Consider the following 21,214-nt stretch of genomic DNA (forward strand, 5'->3'; position numbering starts at 1 on the left):
TATATAATATATAATAATATATAATATATATTAATATATAATAGTTATAAATTATATATTAATAATAAGTTTTTTTAAATTTACCTTTTAAATAAAATTTAGCTTTTATTTTATAAACCTTATTATAATTATATATTATAATTATTAAATGTTAAAATTTTTAATTTATTAAAGAAAAAGCTAAAAAATAAACTATAAAAAATATTTATAAAATATTTAAATATAAAGCTTTTTAAAAAAAATATATTAATAATATATAAAGCTATAACGCATTTCCTATTTAACTTGGCCACCTAATTAACCTGGCTACCCTAATAACCTATATAAAACCTTATTATTTTAATTTTTAATAACTTTATAAATATTAATTATACGATTTAATAATTAATACCTTTAAATCTATTAATTAAAGAGGAATTTAAAGGTATTTTTTACTATTTTTTATAAAATTTATTAAGTAAGATATTAAATAATATATTAAAGGGGCGTTAAGCAAGGATTATTTTAACGCTTACTTTAATATATTGGTTAATAATTCTATAAATATAAGTTATATAAACTAATGGAAGGTACTGTTAAATAGCCATTATTATTATAAATCTAATGGTGTATTTTATTATTTTATATAACTAGTATTTGTAGAGTTATTAAATTATCACGTGATTAGTGCACCGATGTTTTTTATATAGGCTAGGGGGGTGGCCAGCTTAATTGGGTGGCTAGGTTAAGTGGGAGATGCGTTATATAAAAATATAATAAAGTTAAATACATTAAAAAAAGTATAAAAAATAGTTAAAATATATTTAAAAAATTAATAAATATTATTATTTTTAAAATATATAATATTTAAAAAGAAAGGTATTATAAAAATAATAATAATATTAATATTTATAATTAAAAAATAATTTATTATATTTAATTTATTAAAAATAGCTTTAAAAATTATAATTAAAATACCTTTTAAAAGTTAATAATTATAAATTAATATATAAAAATTAACTTAAACTTTTTCTTTATTTAATAATTTATTATAAAAGCTATTTTTTATAAAGGTTAATAAAGCCTTTAATAAAAAGGTTAAAATTATTACATTTTTATAAATAAAGATTAAAGTATTAAAAGTTAAACTTTAAAAAAATATTAAGGTTAAATAAAAATTAATTAAAATAGGTTTTAATAATAACTTTATTTATATAATATATATATAAAAGGTAAAATATAAATTATATAATTATTTAATATATATTAATAAAATTATTAATTAATATATTTTAAAATATAAGGATATTAATATAAAAGAGGTTATTAAGGTTAAAAATAATAGATCTAATTAAAAACATTAAAAAAAGCATTGCGAATAATGTATTCGTTAAGAAAATCGCTTTAGAAGTTGGGTAATTAGTAGGCAGGGGGGGTGGTCGTGAGGCAGGGTTTTTGCTTAGTCACAAGCAAGCAGTCAAGCTCGTTCTTGCTTACATCCTCAGTCCAACTGCCTGCTTTTTAGCATGTCTTGCTTACTTTTCTTATCACTTAGCCAGTCGTCATCGCGACCTTTTATGCTTGACTTTCTTTTCGCCCTCTTCTTCTTCCATAGATAGATCAGCAGGACATGCCGACGCCGTGCTCTGTCCATTTCGCAGCCCAGACCCAGTAGCGACTTCATAAGCTCCAAACACCCTCTCAGAGGCCTGCGGAGAGCGCTTGATTTTCTCCACACCGATGTCGACGAGATAGTACTTCGATCATGACCGCACTACAGACGTGGCAGACACTCGAACGCTCCCCACTGCTGCTTTTGTCGATGCAGCAGGTATCTATCCAAATGTACTCATTATCTTCTTGCGCCGCTATGTCACTGACCATGCGCACCTTGTTTCGCGACGTTTTTGACTTAATTTCCTCTATGCCATAGATGATATCTTCATAAACTAGTTCATCCTTTCCTCGTGTATGCGACAAGATAGCGTATCGCAAACCGATCATCTCGTTCGGATTCTTTTCGACTGAGACTAACTTGCCCCCGTCCTGGGGACTTGTTTTCAAAAGGCGCATCCTAAATAAGCCGTCTTTAAATCGTTTCTGAGACGACTTGATTTCACGATCGTACTTTGCAGACAGAATATTCGCTGACGGATAGTTTGGGATATGTATAAAAAGGGGCATAGATTAGGGGCTAAATAGCCCCACTTCAATAAGACAACGCTCTCTATGGTTAATCACTGAAGTCGACGAAGGAGACAATTAGATTCAATTTTTTTTTTTTTTTTCGTTAGATCTACGTGAGATATATGTGTTTGCGTTCCTCATAGCGCTAATAATTTCCGTTTGCCTAGCGATAGTCTTGCTGACTCGTATCCAAGCTGGTTGGATTCTATACCTCTCTATCATACATCTACTATCCGTCTTAGCTATGGAAATATCTAGCGTCTCATATGAGTACTACACGATTCTTTGATTATCTCACAGCGATTTTTGCAAGATATACGCCCGAAGCCACAGCGAACTGTATACTCGGCCGTACATACGTGTACCAGTTACCATTGATTCTATTCCCAAAAGCCGAAGTTCGAGATATGAATAGCACTCCTTTTCCAGCTTGGCTTTTGCTTCTAGTAGCACCAGAGTACTCCTGTCGTACTTATCTTTCACGATACCGATTACGAAACCTCTTAAACATTTCCATGACATCTCTATATAGTACCCAAAACAGGAGTCCCAGGGTTATGGGAATAGATATGATCCAGTAAACATAGAAGAGCTCTTTGCCCACAGCAAAACGTCCGTTCATAGAGAAGATCGTTGCAATGCAATTACACGGAACAACGATTGTTGCAATTTTAGCAAGCTGACCTGATGTTCGAGCCAATCGAGTAGCTGCTGCCGTTTGTTCCACGGCTGCCTGCTGTACCCATATATCCATCAGCTTAGCCATGGTAATTTCCACGTTGATCAGTCTCTCATGGAGCATCAACCATCGATTCTTTTCTCTCTTAAGGGCATCCCGTAATGCAACGTTTGGCTGGTTAGTGGCACTGTCGGGCAAAGCGTTAGAGTTGTGTTGTGGAATGTCTGTATCCTTGCACCGGAATTTCCACATGATAGAGCTCATTAGATCTTTGAATTCTGCAATCAATAGCTGCGAATGAAGGGAGTGTTCGTACGCTTTGGCTGCGATGCCCTTGTAGATAGCGGGTCGGAAGTATGATGTACGTGCTCTAAAAGCAATTTGGGCAGCGAGAGAAGCAACAACTTCTTCCCAACATGATCGTATGATGTTCCGGATGAGTATTGATCCTTCAAATGGATCATTTGTAGTTGGTATTTTGCTCGTGCTGTAACTCGCCACTACAGCACCGAAGATGGAAGACTGATACATATAATCAGATTTAGTGGCTGCCGTCTCAAGGATTTCATGGAAAGAGGTCTTCATAGAGATACTGCGGGTGCCGTATCGGTAACTCGGACCACGTTTCGAATCCTTTGCATCTACTAGTATTACAGCTACGATATCTTTTGATCAGTGTACCGCACGAGTGTATTTTGGGTAACATCTTCACGAACCTGTCCATGAGTTATGATCGAAACTCCTGGTCCAGTATGAGACATTGTTATAAGTAGTTGTTTTTTGGATTACGTGGAATTGGCCTATTTGTCGTAGGCCAGGTTCGACTGATACAGTTTGAGGTACTAGTGGGACTTGGACTTTCCAGTACATTGAAGTATCTTGCTTGAAGTATGCATCAATGGCACTGTGATGCCAATCTCCGCAATTATGGCCCAGAAAAAAGTGAGGTGGGATGTTCAAAATGACCCCTAAGAGTTCTAATAACCTGGGACTCAATTCGGGGCCTTCGAGAAGAATGACACGCCCGTTGCTTTTATTATCCTTTCTATGTCTTAGCGCGTCCTCCCACTGCACAATTCTTTCTCTGACATCGTTTAGCGATGCACTATGATTCTCGCTTTGATCATGTTGATCGTTCTTGTTCTCAAAAATACCGATCTTTTGGGCAGGACTGCTGCTGCTGTAAGTCCAAAGATGCGAGGATAGGCCGATGTTCTGAGCAATAGAGAGTGCTCGTTTTCGATATTTCTCAGTTCGCTCCCGCATGTCTGGATCTTTTTCCCAGGCTCCACTAATGTCTGCTATCGGTTAGCCAATTGCCTATGTCAATACGGAGGTAGCATACCACCTGATAATGAATACAACATTGCGACTGTTAGCTGTCATAGCATGCGGGTTGGCAGAAAGAACTCTTAGTGACGCATAAGGCCGGGGAGATAATGGACTGACCAAAGTTCTCTAAGGGGTAGCCTAAGAACTTCTATCAGAAAATCCAAATATTATAGGATAACCTAGGCTTTTCATTGGACTTATAAGCTAGGACTTCTGGTTTCTCTCGCCCTATCATTGGCTCAGGTTTCATACATAAAACGACTGATAATAGCGCTGGAGGTGAAGCTATATGTAGTAATCCTTTATGACTGGCAAATCCATGCCATCGGGTCCGTTGGGGCTCCTTGGTGGTTGTGGCGGCTGACATTCACTCTATGTGTAACTCCAACCGTTCCTCCGAGATACCTTGAAACATCTCGAATTAGATTCATTAGGAACTGGATTGCATCACGTTCGAACAAGTGCGCCACCCAAAACACTGCGGGAAACACACGTATAAGCATCTAGCGCATCTAGCACGAGTAGCAAGACACTGGATTTTAGGGTAGCTTGGGCTATTTCTCCAATATGTATCTACTGAGATTTTAACTTATATTAGTACGAGACAGTATTCAGTGATTCGAGATCTCGAACGTCAAAAACGACGCCGTTAGACGTTCGAGCGGTCTAATGGTTATTATATAGCCCTACCTGCGTTCAACACGAAACGCTGGGCTTTGGCATTGTATTCAAAATTGTCTGATGTTCCATTTGGTCATGTATACAAGTGATAAGCAGTTGGAGTGGAAACCTGAATGATGGGAGTTTTAAGATCTGTTACACGCGTACAAACTGAACATACAGTTCGCCTTGCGCTTCAGTCGTACGAAAGGCCATTACAGGCTGTTCATGATCATTCAGAGACATGCAGCCAATATTGGAAAGTGAGGCTATACAGACCTCGCTTTATGAAACATGCCAATGAGACCTAGGCGGTCAGACCAGTTGTATATAGAGTCGATTCAAGCCAAAGAAGGGATTGGTTGGTCAAGGAATCCTACAGCCCTAGTTGATCATTGCAATCTGCATAGCTTCAATTCCAAGCTTAGTCACCTGCCCTTGTTATAAGATCCGAATTGGTAATCAAAAAACACCGAAACCAGTTCATACCATGCCACTGTATTTCCGAGCTTCAAAAATACCAAGATTTCCGCCGATTATGCCGCGGAGTTCCCTCGCTCGCATCCTTTGATCCGGTGAAACTATGAAAGTCCGTGAGACCAGGGTGAATGGCGATAAAACCGCAGTGCGTCTATCCAGCAAGCCGTCAAGTTTACCTCGGAATCCTCATATTGGCCTGGGTTGGTATGTACAAATGCGCCGGCTTCTTCTTATCTAGAATACCGACGGCATCCTCGAGTATGTCTTCTGCCATTGCCGAGATGGCGGAATGGTTGTGTCGTAGATAGTCGTGAAGAGCTTCCCAAATATTGAGATTTGATACTTCGCTCATCAAGGAATGATAGGTCCGGATGACTCAGCAATCTAGCTTGCATCGAGAAGCTCGAAACATGTTTCAAAGGTATGATTGAGTAATGGGGCAAGTATAGGGCGAGGGAGACCACTAGGAGATCTGAGTCAGCACGTGTCCCTTTATCTCCTCAGACTATTCCCACATGTTGAGTACCTCTGCAACGCGGATATCGGCATTAAAGTCGTCCGTTGCGGACAGGGGTTCCATCTGTTTTAAGGGAGAGCATACATCGCAGATATATGAGAATAGTACGCAAGACTGAAAATAAATATTATACCTGAAGTAAGATTTGAGAAGCTGCAACCACTGCGAAGGCTCAGGCGGATATTTGATATTCAGAATCAGCGACCGCATTTGCTTCGAGAAGATGTTTGAAACGCCGGTGCAGCCAAAGGGACTCACAACAGTACCTAAATGCCATGAAAAAGAGATACGTCCTTGCCTTCTGTTGAATTGTGTCGGGCCACGGACTTGGATGATGCTGGAAAGGCCGTTAACATGGGTATGCCGAGCACTAGGAGCAGATACTGAACCCTTCGTTGATGCTCCTATCAGATGCTGTCGAGTCCCTTGATTAGCCTGCAACTTATTTTATACCGTAGCATAATCACAAAAGCCAATTGAACATTCTTACTTCATGTATAGCAAGTAGAAAAAATTGATAGTACTTTAGAGTCAGGTGGGGCCCCTAAGCCCGCGGTGCTGGATGGCTTTGGTCGCTGATGCTAACAGTCTTGTGAATCGCCCAAGCGTCTTCTTTTCATTGAGAAACCCTTGCTCGTTAGACAAGCAAGATTCTCTGAAGGCGCCGAACCATCTGCTAAGACATGATTTATGTCCTGTTCGCTGTGAGGCCAAAAGTCCCACTAAATCATGAGTTAGCTTTCACACCACGGAGTCATTTTTTTACCGATCCTCGTCTTCGGAGCATTGTCAACCCCGTGGGACCTGGATCTGTCTTCAAACCATATTACTCTCCGAACGAAAGGTCAAGGGTCATATGCAGAAGTCAAGACTTACTATTTCTCCATAGCAGTCGTATCCACGAATCGATATAGAAAAACGGCGTAGAGCAAAGGCAGCCAGTGAGGCAGGCAGAGAGAGGGACTGTAAAGGGAGCGAGGTGTTTGCAGAAGCAGCTGCGATCATGTTTTTGACTGGGATACGGAGTGGTGGCAGTCTTGTTTTGATAGCGACGTCTGGACTGCATCGTGCAATAGCTCGTACACATCGCGTTGACTTCCGAGCACGAGAGGCATACGCACCTATCTATGTCCTGAAGACGAAGCCGCCGTCTTTACGATAACTAGGGTGCTCGGTGTCATATTTGATACAACGGAGATATGATGGGTGCGTGAGATGACACTACTAAGGTTCATAGGTTGTACATCAGCTATTTTGCCAACACAATATGACAGACAGCGGGGACTCTTCTGGCTGGCATTAACCATCGAGGTCTCGAATGAGATTTCCCTATTTGGTTCGTCGCATAAGATAGCGATTAGCTGTGTGTAATCATGGTTTGCATGCGTCATAAAAGGGGCTCCTGGCGTTGTCATCGATGCTCTCCACTATCCTACTTCCATCTCTAGTTTTAGTCTAGATTTGACCTCAAATGGAATCACCCTTTTAGGTAAGGCTACGGACTGTCACTGGTAATTGTAGGGCGTTGGTGGCTTGACTTTGACTCTATACACAATTGGACTGCCAGTCCTGACCACCTAGGCCTGTAATACCTTAGTTTTAGTATTGCGTGCATGTTTCTCGAAGGTCATGAATAGCCTGCATTACGCCCATAACCCTAAGCAAACTGGATTTTTGGCTGTGCGTGTTACAGAAGAGGAAAAAGAGGAGATCGACGTGCTATCCTTCAAATCAAAAATACGTGATCTTTGTGCAGGAGCTAGGCTAATCTCCTATTTATTACTCTTATGTCAAAACTAGCTTATGATACTGGTTTTGTTTATATATAAGACGATGGCTTCTCCAAACCTCTCAGTAGGTTACAGACCCCCTAGTAATCTTGATATCGCCACTGAACAGCTGACGGGCACCGCTCCGGTCGTTAGGGTTAAGACGCCCGTGAAATACCGCAGTAACACCATTAGGGTCAATATCAAGACCCCCAGGCCCATAGATTCCGTAGGGGTTTGCAGTGTTCATAACGATAACACGGTCGGTGTACGCTCCATTAATTGTTGACGAGAAAGCAGCCTCGATATCGTAATTATCGTCATTAAAGCAGTGGGCGCTATAGAACAGAACGTAGTTCCCATCGCTGATCTTATAGAGCGAAGGGGCTTCGACAATACCATCGTTGTTGGCGCCTACGTGGTCTAGGATCTTTGAAGGGCTGCCAACAAGCGTGATCGCGTCCCGCTGCATCTGCTGAATCATGATTGGTGTCGGATAGTAGATCGATCCCGTCGGCGTATTCACGCACTAGTGGTTCCAGCTTAGATATACTCTATATGCTGCTATATCATTTTCTCCTACTTACGGTAGTCAGTCCGCCTAGCGCAGAACCATCAACTTTCCACATAATCCAGCGGTTTTCGCCGTCATCGTATCCTGCTGCGTCGATAACGCCGCCACCGGCATCGTCGCAGATCAGGGGCGTGGATTGCGGCGTGTATGGACCTGTAACCGAGCCTGAAGTGGCCACACCAATGCAGTGGGTGCCGCCATTTTTCCAGGCTGTGTAGTCTGTCATATCAACATGAGTTAGTCTAATCCCCTGTTATACACTCACTAGATTTACATAGACTATGATAGTCGCGTTTTTTGATAAAAGCTCACATACTGTAGTAGTCGTTAGCTCTGGAAGCCAATAGATCTTTCTATCAATACCAGGTCGTGCAACAGGCACAGCAGGTTTTCATACATACCACATTACGAAGGTCCCATCGTCGTTGAGCTGGATATCGGGTGCCCAGATTCCCTTCCCAGCATCGGCCCAAGGCCCAGCGTCTGGTAGCGCATCGGTGGTGCCGAGCGTCCACGTAAATGTATCAGAGCCTTGCCCTGGGAAGACGTCTATAGACGTGGCGAAAGGGATATTCTTGCCGTTGGATGTTGTTGCAAACGCATACCACAGCCCGTTCGCCGAGATAATTGAGGGGTCTGGAAAGTCTACACCCATGAAAGGACCGAAGATACTGCGGGCAGAGAATTTTGCTGACTTTGCACTGTTCACATTAATCTTGGTGACATTAGTCAGTTCAATCTTTGGAAGCACACGAGACTGAGGTTTCTCTGAGAGGTCTGGGAAACCGGCGACGAGCCCTGCGCCCAGGATAACGAGAAGAGTCTTCATGATTGGTAGCTCTATTATAACTGGCAAAGAAAAGCTGTGACATTTGCAATTATATTCTCATTTTACAGCCTCAGAACTATCTGGGGATCATGTTTACTTATAGAATGGACCTTTCTTAGAAAGACCCATTATGGGTTGTAATCCCACTTACGCTGTCCAGTAGGATGGTCTCCCGATGAACATAGGAAATCCATCTTTCTGATAGCTGCTTACATCCTGGAGTGGCTATCTAACTATATGTAGAGCGAAGTGGAAATTGAAGGGGGACGACGTAATGCTGACCTTTGAATGGAAGCAAAGATACTATCGTGACACGTGGTTTTGATATGCAACTGCCGAATTCGGTGCTACAAGCCTCATGTTAAGAGAACAGGGGAACTAGTTGTGTCTGGTACAATCCATTAACACCCCTCTCAGGGACAGGCACTCGAAGAAAAGCGGCTAATGACGCGCCATTCCGCAGAAGATCGAGATTCGATAGAACTTGGAGAGAAAAGTGCCAAATCAGGCTCTGACAAGGCACAAAGACCGACCTTTCGGAGGCAATATTACGTGAGGACTGATGCCGCTGGCTGTGTTAACGATGCGGTGCAGGAATGCTTAACACGTATGTCGGGCGCATACGCAGTGTGACGTCCGAGTCTTGGTCTTGCTCGAATCCGCCGAGGCGGAGCATGTGGAGACACCCGAACGAATGGGGAAGCTGGCGAACCCTTGATCTTAAGTCTAGATGACCTCCAAGTAAGTCCGTCCTAGAGCGCGGGATATATCGTACACTAAACTCCAACTACAATTTACTTTCTTAAGCTCAACCAGTGCCGTTTGGAGACAGTGTTTGAGATAAAAACCCGACTAGGATTAATTAGACGCTTAGAGATGGCAATTCTTTTGAATGTTCCTCATACAATCCGATGGCACATGCCGCTTTCAATGTGTGAGCAGGGCCAAGGCTTATGAGGAATATCAAATACGCTAAGAACAAGCCATAGCTCGAACGAATACGCCGTAACAGAAAATAAGAATAGATCATCAAGCAGAAAACTGCTAGGTATCACGAAACCCCGCTTCTCATCCTCTAAATAATTCAGCTTACACTAACTAATCGGCAATAATGTTCCGACAACCCCCAACCCCGACTGTATCTCGGCAAAGTGGATCTCGCAAATATTCAGATGCGTTCCGATGATCAGTGACGTGGTGACAGGGGTGTTGAACCTCTAAAGTCTACTTGGATCTTATGACAAGCAATAAGCTGATTGACCACATCCAATCAAATTACTATTTAGAATTCCTACAAATTACACAACGTCAGTTCTGTGACCAGCCTCGTTAGCCAAAGAGTTGGGTAGACATAGTGTTAGGAGACAGGGATTAAGGACAAAGAAATGGAGTGTATATACCCAATAGGAGTCTCCTGACATTCTAGACTTCGTGCAACTATGAGAGTCTTACTGTATACCTCATGCTTTCGTAATGACACATAGTATTTTCAATTGAAAGAAATTTAGAAAAGCTGCATATAGCGTCGTTCTGAGAATAGTCATTTGCCCTGTTCTCCCATATATTTGTGACTTGATCCTAACTTACGCTCACGCATAAATCATACTCCTGATACCTTTGAGCTTTCCATTCTTGTCGTGCTTTACTTCTTTCCTGTTGGTCAATTCCAATCATGATTGTTCCAGGGCTTATTGGCATGGGCACCAGTGATCATTCACACTCGTCCCACTTAGGTAGCCTAACTAACCAATCTCAGGGAAGACGAGGCTCCTGAGCTGACAATTCTTGTCAGCCGGAGTTCTCCAAACTCAGACAGCAGGCTTAGCTATCCCTCCATCTGGTTGTCACGATCTTAAAATGGTCATACAATTATAGCCCCCAGCCCCCAACATTGTCGCACCTCTCACAGGGAAGCCTGCCGTGAGTTAAAGATATCCGAGTATAGGATGGAGATATTAAATACCTTACATCCGCAGAGGCAATAAGAATTCTTCAAAACCATAGGCCCTTGCGTCAGGGCCCGTGGCACACGATATACAGTAAGGCCTTTGTTGTTACGCGAAGTCTAGGTCAGCAGTGAGGGCATTCCAACATCATCCGGTCACATATGTTACACGCGCGTACGGCCGAATAGGTAGATCGCCTACGGCTAAGAGCGCATACCTGGCAAGGACCCTTTGTGAGACCTACGAAAAGGGGAGATGACGCGGATCTGGTTGGTAGTGAGACATCTCGGGCGCTAAAGACCAGAATAAGCCGTAGCAAGACCAGATACTAATATATTATGTTGTGAAAAGCTTCAATTCTAAGCCCTACCGCAACCCTTACCATAATATACTACGGTTTTTATCTGGTGGAGAGTCGTACGGCTCCACACCGATTTCCTGCAGTTTGTCTCATTGCTGTTGGGAAGAATGCATATCGGAGATACCGGTATCATGCTGCATGCAGGGATACCAAAGCCAACATAAGTCTATCTGCCAACAGCCCAACAGTTCATCAGATGAAAGTTTCCCCTTTGTCTGAAACCAACGCGTATTTTTCACCTTATCTTGCAGATCACATCACCCTCTGTGTCGCTTCAGTCCTCGCTCGAACAAGCAATCTTCACCATGACCACTATCTGGGATCTCTGGAGCGAAGCCAGAAACCCTCCTGCGGAGCCTACGGGTCTCTCCTTCCAGGATAAAGCAGTTCTAGTAACTGGAGCCAACTCAGGTCTTGGCTACGCTTCGGCGGTCAAGTATGCGGTCCTGGGTGCCTCCCCTCTCATTCTAGCCGTCCGATCACAGGAGAAGGGCGACGCCGCGAGGGCTTCGATCATCCACGAAACGGGGCATACGGGCGAGATAATCATTCTTATCCTCGAGCTATCTAGTTTTGAATCGGTCAATACTTTTGTCAACGAATTGAATGAGAGGGTCGCAAAACTCGATGTCGCGCTGCTCTGTGCAGGCATCGTAGTACCGGATTATCGGACGGGTTCAGATGGGTATGAAATGACGACACAAGTTAATGTTCTCTCGAATACGCTCCTGGCATTGCGCATCCTTCCGAAGTTACGTGCTGCTGCGTCTTCTGAAGGCGACTGCCTCCCGCATCTTTGTTTCATGAATAGCTTGGCTTCGCATGCGGTTGATCCGGAGTGGCTACCCTCTGCTGGCCAAACGCTATTAATAGGGACATTGAATGACCCTTCAAAATTTGATCTTACAAGACATTATTACTTGACAAAACTAGCTGCCTGGTTTGCGATTTCACGAATCGCGCGAGTTGTCGAACACTCTGAGGCCAACCGCGACGAACACAAAGTGATTATCAACGCGTGTTGTCCTGGAAGTGAGTAGCACCCGCCCACATCTATTCGGAGCTCGTCTCTCGTTTGATAGGATAGTTTCACTGAGCTGAATATTACAGTGTGTCGCACCAATATGCAACGTGACCTCCCATGGTATATGAGGCTCTCCCAGCAGGCTTTTCTCTTACCTCTGAGTCGAAGCGTGGAGGAGGGAAGTCGGTCTCTCGTGAGCGCTACGGGGCTGGGTCCAGAGAGTATGGGAAAGCTCTGGCGAAAGAGCGCGGGGAGATTTTGGCGGGAAGATGGCTATCTAGAGTAAGATTTTCTACTCTCATATTTTCATGACGCGACTAACACTGCTCTCAGGCCCAGCGATTTCTTGAAAAGTGAACGAGGCCAGGAGCTAGCAGACGATACATGGAATGAGATTCTTGCAATCCTGCAGCCGTACCTAGATCAAGGAGATTTTGAGTTTTAAAATGTCAAATGCGGAAATATTGAATCTTAAACTTTGGGCTTTAACCTGTGCCGAAAATATCGTTATTTTCCAATGCATAACTAACACTTAAAGTTATAAAATTTTGGCAAAAGGAAACTCAACAATAAGTCAAACGACAAAAGATAAGACCAGGTCGTTATGGTATGGGGACTTCATGTCTATACGAGACATACAACTGGGAAGCGCGGCCGACAACATCGTTCCAAGTGATGATACACTGGCACATGTAGAAGTCAAGCTAGATCTATCCCTTGACACCCTAAAGTAGAGTGAGGCTAGTGTAAGGGGTTGATATCCTAGAGAATGATCTGTATTGCCGCGCAAGGGGCAAGCAGAACTCGCTCAGTTCTTTCCAAGCTGTAATAAATTCCAATCTCTTTATGTCCGTAGACAATGTCCTGACCACCAACCGCTTTCTTTTCACTGAGTACATCGCTCTGTCTCTGTAGATGCCGGTAACAAACCGGAGTCCCGGCCGCTCAAACGGGAATGTAGTCAAATAAGGCCGACCTAGTGGGGCCGCCGAGACACCCTCAGCCGGTGGATATGTTCACGCTAAGGCGTGATTTCGGATTTACAACTGTAGATTTAGCTATGCTACAACCTAGCGTGGTTATCAAGGCTTTGAATCAAACCCTAGCCCAGGTGGATTGCTGGCATATATAGTGTTGCTGTCACAGATATGTCAGCATGCCTCGCCTCCAAGGTTTTCGACATAATTTTCACTAGCGAGGACTGAATTGAATAGCCTCACTTGCGACAATGTTACAGTACAGTACTATATAGTGAGTGCAGAGACGTCAAGCCTTCGACTTGATAACTCGTCGTTACCTTTTGGTGGCGTAGTGGCATAGTACTGCACTCCTTATGTCATTCCGTGACAGACAATTCCAAGGCTGCCTTAACTGACCACTGAGCTCTTATGGCATACACACACAGCGCGTCCAGCGCGGGTGATGAATCAATAATCGTAGAGCTAACACACTTAACAATCACATGGCAAGCAGATCTGATCCCAAACGTAAACCAATACCTACTCCGACCAAAACGCTGCTACCCAAACCTGATCCAAACCCGCGTTACAGAGGCGCATTCGCTTTTGCGGACAGCCTTGCACTCCTGCGCTTGTGTTTTCTGGCGTACTCTTTCTCCTCCTGTCTCTGCCTGCTTAACCCGAGCCTTCGGCGGTTCTGTTGCTCCAGGAGCCTCAGCTGCATCTGGAAATCGTCCAGCCTAGTTCTGCCTAGCGCTTCGGCTCGTTTTACCTGTTCAATCCTCGCCTTGATCTGGTTCTCCAGGTCATTCATCTGCGCATCGAAGATCTGGAATCGAGCGCGGTCGAAGTTGGCAGGGGTCAAGTAGTTCTCATTGTCCACGATGGTGAGGAACACCTTCTTCCCCAGCTCCAACAGATTTTGGTCTTGGTAGGCCGATGTCGAGTGCATCAAGTTGTAAGCTCTATTCTGTTGGGAAATTGCTAAGCTATATATGTCTGTGATATCGGAGTGGCCCACTGCCCCCTGAGTAGCCGGATTGAGGTTGGATGAATCTGGAGGCGGCGGGTGCATGGCGACACTCGCATCGCCATGACTCTGTGGCACTGGCCAAGGATTCCCATGATCGCCCATCCGATCCAGCATTGGCCCTCCGTAGTGGTAGTGCCTTGTGGATGCAAGGTCGTCTATTCATATGAGCTAAATGATGATGATATTGCAGAGGGCAATGATGACTTACTTTGCTCCTGGAAGGTTGGTTCCTGCTTGATTTGTTCCTGCTTCATAGTCCCGCGCCCAATGCCATGACTACTAGAAGCCTGACTCAAATGAGCGGGAAAGGGCGCATATTCCATTAACCCGATCCTGGCGTCATCGGAGCTAGGCGACGTCTCACGTTTCACAGGTATGTCCTTATCATCCTCCACGGCGTCAAGATCTTCTTGTGGAAGCCCGTCATTTTCGTTCTTCTGTGCGGCGGGCAATTCGCAGGGGGATTTAGAATGCCTCTCCATGTTCGCACAGGAGAGCCTCAAGCAGAAGGAAAGGTGGGAGCGGCAAGAGCACACGTGTGTATAAGATCAGATGAGAGAAGGAGGATCTGGGATCGGTGGCTGTGAGGGGAAGATGGGTCTGGACACAACGTGAGGGGAGACAGTGGCGCCTAAGCCACACTGTCACTATATGGGCATCGTCAATGGCCGTTCATGACTCGTCATATATATATACGTAGTATACACACCCGCAAGCGCTGCAAGCGTATATCAATTATCTACCTACATCGTAGACCTCCGTGCGGAGTAGATACTTCCCCAATGAACCAACATGTAAAGTGACTGATTGCCTTTGTACCATGGCATTTCTACTCCCAGATACTCCCTAACAAGCAAACTGCAAAAAGCGACCGTAATGAAAGTCCAGCACAGATACGCCAAGCCGGATCTTCCCATAGTCTATACTGGATGAGTCGCTAGTGGTACATACTACTATCTGGCCAATGTGCGTCGGTCCTGTAGGCGCCATATTAGATGATCCGTTACTGATATGTGGAAATGTTACATCGTCGGATTGAATATACTTATGTGCTGGCACTTTTCTTGGTATCTACTATTAGTAGGTTGCTAAGAAATGACTTCAAAATGGCCTAGCCTGCCATACAAAGTAAGGTATTCAGTCATCAACCTCTTAATACCGCCTTTTTAACCTGATTAGTCCGACCCCCAACGCACTACTTAAGCCTTCAACACGGTTTCAGTATTGAATTCAGCATACATACAGATCTGTTAAACACACCTTTCAAATAAAAGAAAGAAGTCCGATGCGAATAGCTTCACGTACGGGGCTGCCTTAGTTCTTGATTTATCGGACAACGCTGTAATCAATTGGATATTAAACAGACTCAGCACGCCCTTATATCCTTTCGGGAGGATCTGTGGAAATGCTGGCTTGCTGGCTTTCCCTGACGTTAAAGAGTACAATAAGAACAATAACAATCAGTATATGTGCTGGGTCTAACGAACGACATCTCACACAAGACCGCACTACACCGTGGGAATAAAATACAACAATCAGCTCACAGAACACAAGTAATCTACTAAGGCATTCCAATTAGCTTTTTCCAAGGGTTTTTCTTCATTTTATTCATCCCAAGACCAGCACGCATTATGCCGCTGAAGCTAGGAAGGGATTTGCATGGCTAAGAGCTGGCCAATATATAATAGTTCAAGATGCATTGTCGATCTTCTCAAGATCACTTCCTGCTGGGACCACTGCCTGCTGTACACAGAACGTCATGCCCTCCAAGATATTACCAAGGCTCCAAACCCATCATATCATGCCTTCTTTCATAACGCATCCATCATCCCCTATCCCCAGCGCCGACCAGATGAATGAGACGACCCTGCCTAAGCACTGTCAGTATTTGCCATGTTCTTATAATATCAGAAGAAGAAAGTCGACCATGTATCTAGGTAGCTGCTCAGAGTTTAATTTATCCATCAATGAAGATCTCAGTCCCGTCTTGAAACATATTTTTTGGGTGACAAGTATCATCATAACAGCTTAAGAAGAACAAAGAATAATAATTTGAAATGAGCAAAAATATAAACATACCAAGATGATGAGCGCGCAGCTGCCTAGGCAACTGCGCTACCCAAAGACTCCCATCCACTGCGGACCCAAGGCGCGATGAAGATGGCAGCTTGGGCGTCGGCGACACCACCGGTACCGGCATATGTATCTGCCAGGTCCGCGGCTCCGAGGTCGCCTTTGGGAGGAACGGACTTCAGTGCAACATTGAGTGCCATATCCGCGGGATACTTTTCGCCAGTTGCCTCAGCCAAACGAGACCATCCGTATGGAAGGTGCGGGTATAGCGCCACATCGCCCTGGATTTGAGCCAGTACGTCTTCCTCTGTGCTGTTTTCATCCAAGGCGGCTACTGCTCGGAACACCTCACCGATCTGCGAGTGCTCTGCATCGGTTGTTTTGTCGCTGGTGCGCAGGCCGTGCAACTCAGATACCACAGCGTCAAGAGACTCATCATCCGCATCCAGTAATGCAATAATTCCCAAGAGTACCACGGACTGTACGTGGCTAGCGTCCGTCTCTATTATCTCGAATAAGACAGTGCGCGCCCTCTCTCGTGCATCCTCGGTGCCAGTAGCCCACAAGACTTGCGCCAATAAGCAGGCTGCGTTGGGATCGTTGGCTGATTCTTCTAAGGCTGTTTCGAAGTAGCTGACAGCCTCTTCAGGCTGGTTGTTGAAATACCGAGCTAACCCAACTGTCAAGTGGGCTGAGAGCCGGGCCTTTCGTAGTTGTTCTGCCGTTAGCTCCTCAGCAGAGTCATCACTGCTAAGTTCAAGAGCCATTTCACCACATTCAATGGCAGCGGCATTGTTTCCGGAAGCTAAATATGATCTAGCTAGGTCCGTTTTTCCTAAAGCAAACCGAGCAAGAGCATCCGATGATTCGGTCGCTTCATAGGTCGCTTCTAGCTTGGTACAAGCTGCTTCGAGGGTGGCTATGGCATTAGGACTATCTTCAGTCCGCTCCTGGAAAAGCGCCCAGAGGTGCTGATAAGCTAGGTCTTGAGGCTTGAGACGTTTCAGCTGGCCAAGTGCGAAGAGAGGTTGAATTAGAGTGGCTACGCTCGCTTGTGTGGGAGCTGTCAGGATATAATCAAAGATAGATGTTGGGCATTGACGTCTTGTGATAAGTGACGAGGCCTCTGATATATCCATAGCATGCGTAAAGAGCCCACGGGCTTCTTTGACATCGCCGTATAGGAGAGCCACAAAGCCCTGCCCGACCCAAGCATGTGCATAATCCGGGTCGTTGGATTGAGCACGCGTGAATGCCTCATTTGCAAGCTGAAAGTCGTTTTGGAGTAACGCTAAGGTACCGAGGTTGGTCCAGGCATGTGGACTTCTTTCGTTTAGGTACAAGGATCGAACAAAAGCGTGTTGGGCGACCGATGGATTAATCTCGCTGGTGACCACGCCGAGGGAGTTCCAGAAGTCGGGATTACCGGCTTCTAACTCGATGGCTCGCTTAAAGCAACGTACGGCCGCCTTCTGATATCGACTGGATTGTATTCGGAGATTCGCAGGTAAGCATGAATGTGCTCGGTTCTCTGCCCAGCCCAAGTTATAATATGCAACTGCCTGAGCATGGGCGTCCTGTGCTGTTAAGTGGATAGCCATTTTGTGAGCGAGGATGGTGGCGTGTAAGCTTTGTGTCAAGTCAACACCAAGCTGCTCATCCTCCGGGAATTTTCCCTTCGCAAAAACTACTTCCTTGCCGACTTTATCGACATCCTGCAGTATCGCATAAGCTGTCTCCTGGTCTGCAGCGGAGCCGAGTATTGTGTGAATATCAGAAACAGGAAGATTGTGGGCGTGACCCTGAACTTGGGAAAAGAGAGAGCAGGCATCACCAACAGCTTTCCAGAAGTTGAAGGTGTGTGCGATAGGTTTCGAAACAGACACAGCAAATGACAATGTTCTAGTTGCAAGCTCGACAGATTTCCCAAACAAACCCTTATCGACGCAGTCAAAGGCATTTTCAACCAGTGTCTGCATTAGTGCAATAGCGACGCCCTCTTCTTCTGGCCGTTGAGTGATGACATCGCGGTACAGATCCACGGCTTCGTCGAACTCACCGAGTTCTCGCTTCACATTAGCTAACATGTATTTGGTGAACCAAGTATCGTTGGGGTCCTGGATATTCATAGCTGCTTCAAGCCCCCGAGCGTTCTGAATTGCTTTGGTGGCTGCGATGTAGCGTCCGGAATTATGATAACTCTCTCCAAGGCCGACCCACGAATGGTAGTCATTCGGAGAGATTCTGAGTGCATGCTGGAAAGAAACGATCGCTTTGCCGTAGTCCTGTTTGTTCAACTCAGCAATACCGAGAGCTGACAATGGCCAACTAATTCCTTTCTTCTTCGATCCTGGAGGCGGCTTTACCCGCCCGGAATCCACCACTCGCTGGGCGACCAGTTCGACACGATCCCAGTCACTGTCGTCCGCAAAGGACCTCGCCAGTCGTTCTGCGGAGTCAACTTCGGCTGACGAAAGCTCGACCGCTTTCAGAAAACACCTTCGAGCTCGCTTTTTATCTTTGGCGTAATCTGCGTAGTAGATGCCAAGACTACTATATGCTGGTGCGTAGCTGAAGTTGCTTTTTAAGGAATCAATGAAATAAGCATACGCTCCATCCCGACTTTTTCGGGCGGCCTTGGAAGAGTCGATATTCCATATGCAACAACCCAGGCGATATTGCGTTTGGGCTAAGAGATCTTTTGAGACAGGTTGGGAAATCATGGCTGGGAGCAGCGACTCAAGCTCCGACTTTCCACGAATATAGTCGCCTTTGAGCGCATACAGCCAACCAACCTCAGCGCGGACTCTAAGATTGTCCTTGTCGCCCTTCAATGCGCGGTTTAAGAAGTCGATAGCGCTATCATATTCTTCTTCCTCTTCATATATCAGGCCGACTCCAATCATTGCCGATGTCGAAGTGGGATCAACTTCTAATACCTTGTCGAAGAGAAACTTGGCCTCGCCGTGATTTCGCGGTGATTGGTAAAATACCAAGGCCGTACCGAGATAAAGCATAAACGCCTGGTTCGTGTTGATGAAGACCTTCCCAGTCTTTTCAGTTTCAGCCATCATGATTTTCATGGCCTTTCTCATCAGCTCAACATTGGTCTCATGTTCTTCTAAGTGCTGATAGTACTCTCCCATTAACCTGTGAGCAAGGAGAGAAGTGGTGGTCGCAATTCCCTCTGTCATCATGAGCAGCCGATCTTCATCTGTATAGGGGATTACAGAGGTAGGAGCGCCGCCGTCCTCGTCATCTTCACTCTCATCTTGGTCCTGAGCGGTTTCCACTTTCGCAGGGGTGCTGTCTGGCTTCTTGGGGAAGGGAGATAAATCGCTCGTCATGAACCCCGTCAACACACGATACAGATCGCTGTCGGGAAAGTGGGCACAATATTCATTGAGAACATTGACATCCCAGTCCTTGATCTCTTTGCAATCTTGCCACTCAATTGCGATATCCCAAGCGAGCTTGAATGGATGTTTGATGATGACCATGTCGTTGGCCAGCTTCTGCACAATCTGGAGTTCAGGGCCCTTTTCAGCCGGGGGAGTAACGAGAAGGCGATCGTATCGAAACTGTAATAGCTTTTCTTCGTATTGGCGCCTGATATCATCGTCGCTCGTCCACAAGATGAGTTGCTCATAGATCCAGGCAAGCTTGCTCTGACACAAGACTTCACGGTTGACCTCAACAGTGACCTCACTCAGCTTGGCGCCTAGTCTCGTGCGCCTCTCTCCGATGAGGGTGTTGATACGTTTCTTTTCTTCAATCTCGAGGATCTGGGCCATAGTCTCATAGGTCTTGGCGGGGTGAGGTACACGACCTGCTAAGGTGGGATATATGGGACTGGCGGGAAGAATGATGTTGAGGGCTTCGACGTATTGAGAACGGTCGCCCTGGGCGCGGGCGAAGTCGACAAACTTGTCAATAACATCTTGACATTTGTACATGTCATTTGCAACGTGGAATATCTCTGCCAACTTCAGGGCAGCATGATAGTACTTCTCCAGGAACTTAGCACCCTGCTTCTCATAGAGCTTGATGAGTCCCTGCCATGCTTGCGGATCAGATCGAAGATCTGTTGCTACTTTGTACGCAGCCTCGGCAAGATCCAGCTGGTTTTTCTTGTCGAGCGCAAAGGCCCTGAATACATAGCTGGGCGAGGCAATGTTAGTATGGTGTGATGGTACCCGTAGTGTGGGGGGTCGGAGGCCGGGGGGCAGAGGGCAGAGGGCAGAGGGCAGACATACGCTTGGTAGTTCTTGGGGTCTTTGGATATGAGGGATTCGGTCTGAGCCAAGGCTTCATCCCACTTCTGTTGACGAATCGCATCGTTTATGGCCTTGAGTGAGGCTTTGGTACTAGCCATGGCGACAGCGAGTATAGGCGGGATGTGCCTGGGGATGGTGTCATATCTCGATGTGGCGGTGGTCTAGATGGGTGGTAGTAGATAGTAGGAGATGGAGTAAACATGGGCTCACCAGACGTGGTCATTTCACTAGGCACTACCTAATAGACCAGTCCTCTAGGTGAAACTCTGTTTGCCTGTGCTGTCTGTGGACCTAGGTTTAGGTTTCTCCTGCAAACTGTCCTGGCGACAGCCGCCCTCTTTGTCTCCCTCTATGGTCTGGGAACCTGTAAGACAGACAAGTCCTGCATGTTTTGAAATTTGGAGAGATGAATTGAAAGAGCCTGACGGCCATGACGCACTACGATAAGTTCCAATTGCCTGGCGGCCGTGGTGTGAGTGTCATGAGTGGTGGAGGGGTGGTGGACAGGGGCTTGCTGCCGGTTGATTGTCGGCAA

The 21,214-nt window shown here is 45.3% G+C and overlaps 6 protein-coding genes across 6 annotated transcripts; 1 reads left to right on the forward strand and 5 right to left on the reverse strand.

Annotated features, from left to right (window-relative positions):
• Nucleotides 1-1,488: 1,488 nt before the first annotated feature.
• F5B22DRAFT_610210 (uncharacterized protein) lies at nucleotides 1,489-2,267 on the reverse strand. Its single transcript, XM_047975179.1, has one exon. It carries the CDS (start codon nucleotides 2,161-2,163, stop codon nucleotides 1,681-1,683), a length of 483 nt encoding a protein of 160 aa, XP_047829935.1. The 5' UTR covers nucleotides 2,164-2,267; the 3' UTR covers nucleotides 1,489-1,680.
• Nucleotides 2,268-2,638: 371 nt separating this feature from the next.
• On the reverse strand, nucleotides 2,639-4,212 carry F5B22DRAFT_647387 (uncharacterized protein; the record flags this gene model as incomplete). The annotated part of the gene is made up of 3 exons (XM_047978861.1): nucleotides 2,639-3,501; nucleotides 3,562-4,143; nucleotides 4,191-4,212. 3 exons carry the CDS (start codon nucleotides 4,210-4,212, stop codon nucleotides 2,639-2,641), a joined length of 1,467 nt encoding a protein of 488 aa, XP_047829936.1.
• A 3,473-nt stretch (nucleotides 4,213-7,685) lies between these two features.
• Nucleotides 7,686-9,006, reverse strand: F5B22DRAFT_636962 (glycoside hydrolase family 43 protein; the record flags this gene model as incomplete). The annotated part of the gene is made up of 3 exons (XM_047977365.1): nucleotides 7,686-8,132; nucleotides 8,191-8,419; nucleotides 8,582-9,006. 3 exons carry the CDS (start codon nucleotides 9,004-9,006, stop codon nucleotides 7,686-7,688), a joined length of 1,101 nt encoding a protein of 366 aa, XP_047829937.1.
• Nucleotides 9,007-11,618: 2,612 nt separating this feature from the next.
• On the forward strand, nucleotides 11,619-12,782 carry F5B22DRAFT_647389 (uncharacterized protein; the record flags this gene model as incomplete). Its single annotated transcript, XM_047978862.1, has 3 exons — nucleotides 11,619-12,345; nucleotides 12,424-12,619; nucleotides 12,671-12,782. 3 exons carry the CDS (start codon nucleotides 11,619-11,621, stop codon nucleotides 12,780-12,782), a joined length of 1,035 nt encoding a protein of 344 aa, XP_047829938.1.
• Nucleotides 12,783-13,882: 1,100 nt separating this feature from the next.
• F5B22DRAFT_647390 (uncharacterized protein) lies at nucleotides 13,883-14,811 on the reverse strand (the record flags this gene model as incomplete). Its single annotated transcript, XM_047978863.1, has 2 exons — nucleotides 13,883-14,484; nucleotides 14,538-14,811. 2 exons carry the CDS (start codon nucleotides 14,809-14,811, stop codon nucleotides 13,883-13,885), a joined length of 876 nt encoding a protein of 291 aa, XP_047829939.1.
• Nucleotides 14,812-16,431: 1,620 nt separating this feature from the next.
• Nucleotides 16,432-20,777, reverse strand: F5B22DRAFT_647391 (tetratricopeptide; the record flags this gene model as incomplete). The annotated part of the gene is made up of 2 exons (XM_047978864.1): nucleotides 16,432-20,563; nucleotides 20,659-20,777. The coding sequence occupies 2 exons, from the start codon at nucleotides 20,775-20,777 to the stop codon at nucleotides 16,432-16,434; spliced, it is 4,251 nt and encodes a 1,416-aa protein (XP_047829940.1).
• Between the last annotated feature and the right edge of the window lie 437 nt (nucleotides 20,778-21,214).

Source organism: Xylaria bambusicola (genome assembly GCF_022495145.1).
Source record: "Xylaria bambusicola strain CBS 139988 unplaced genomic scaffold F5B22scaffold_26, whole genome shotgun sequence".
Classification (NCBI taxonomy): domain Eukaryota; kingdom Fungi; phylum Ascomycota; class Sordariomycetes; order Xylariales; family Xylariaceae; genus Xylaria; species Xylaria bambusicola.

Bases quoted from the DNA above. Each gene is read 5' to 3' on its own strand.
- F5B22DRAFT_610210 (XM_047975179.1), bottom strand. From the start codon at position 2,163: ATGCCCCTTTTTATACATATCCCAAACTATCCGTCAGCGAATATTCTG.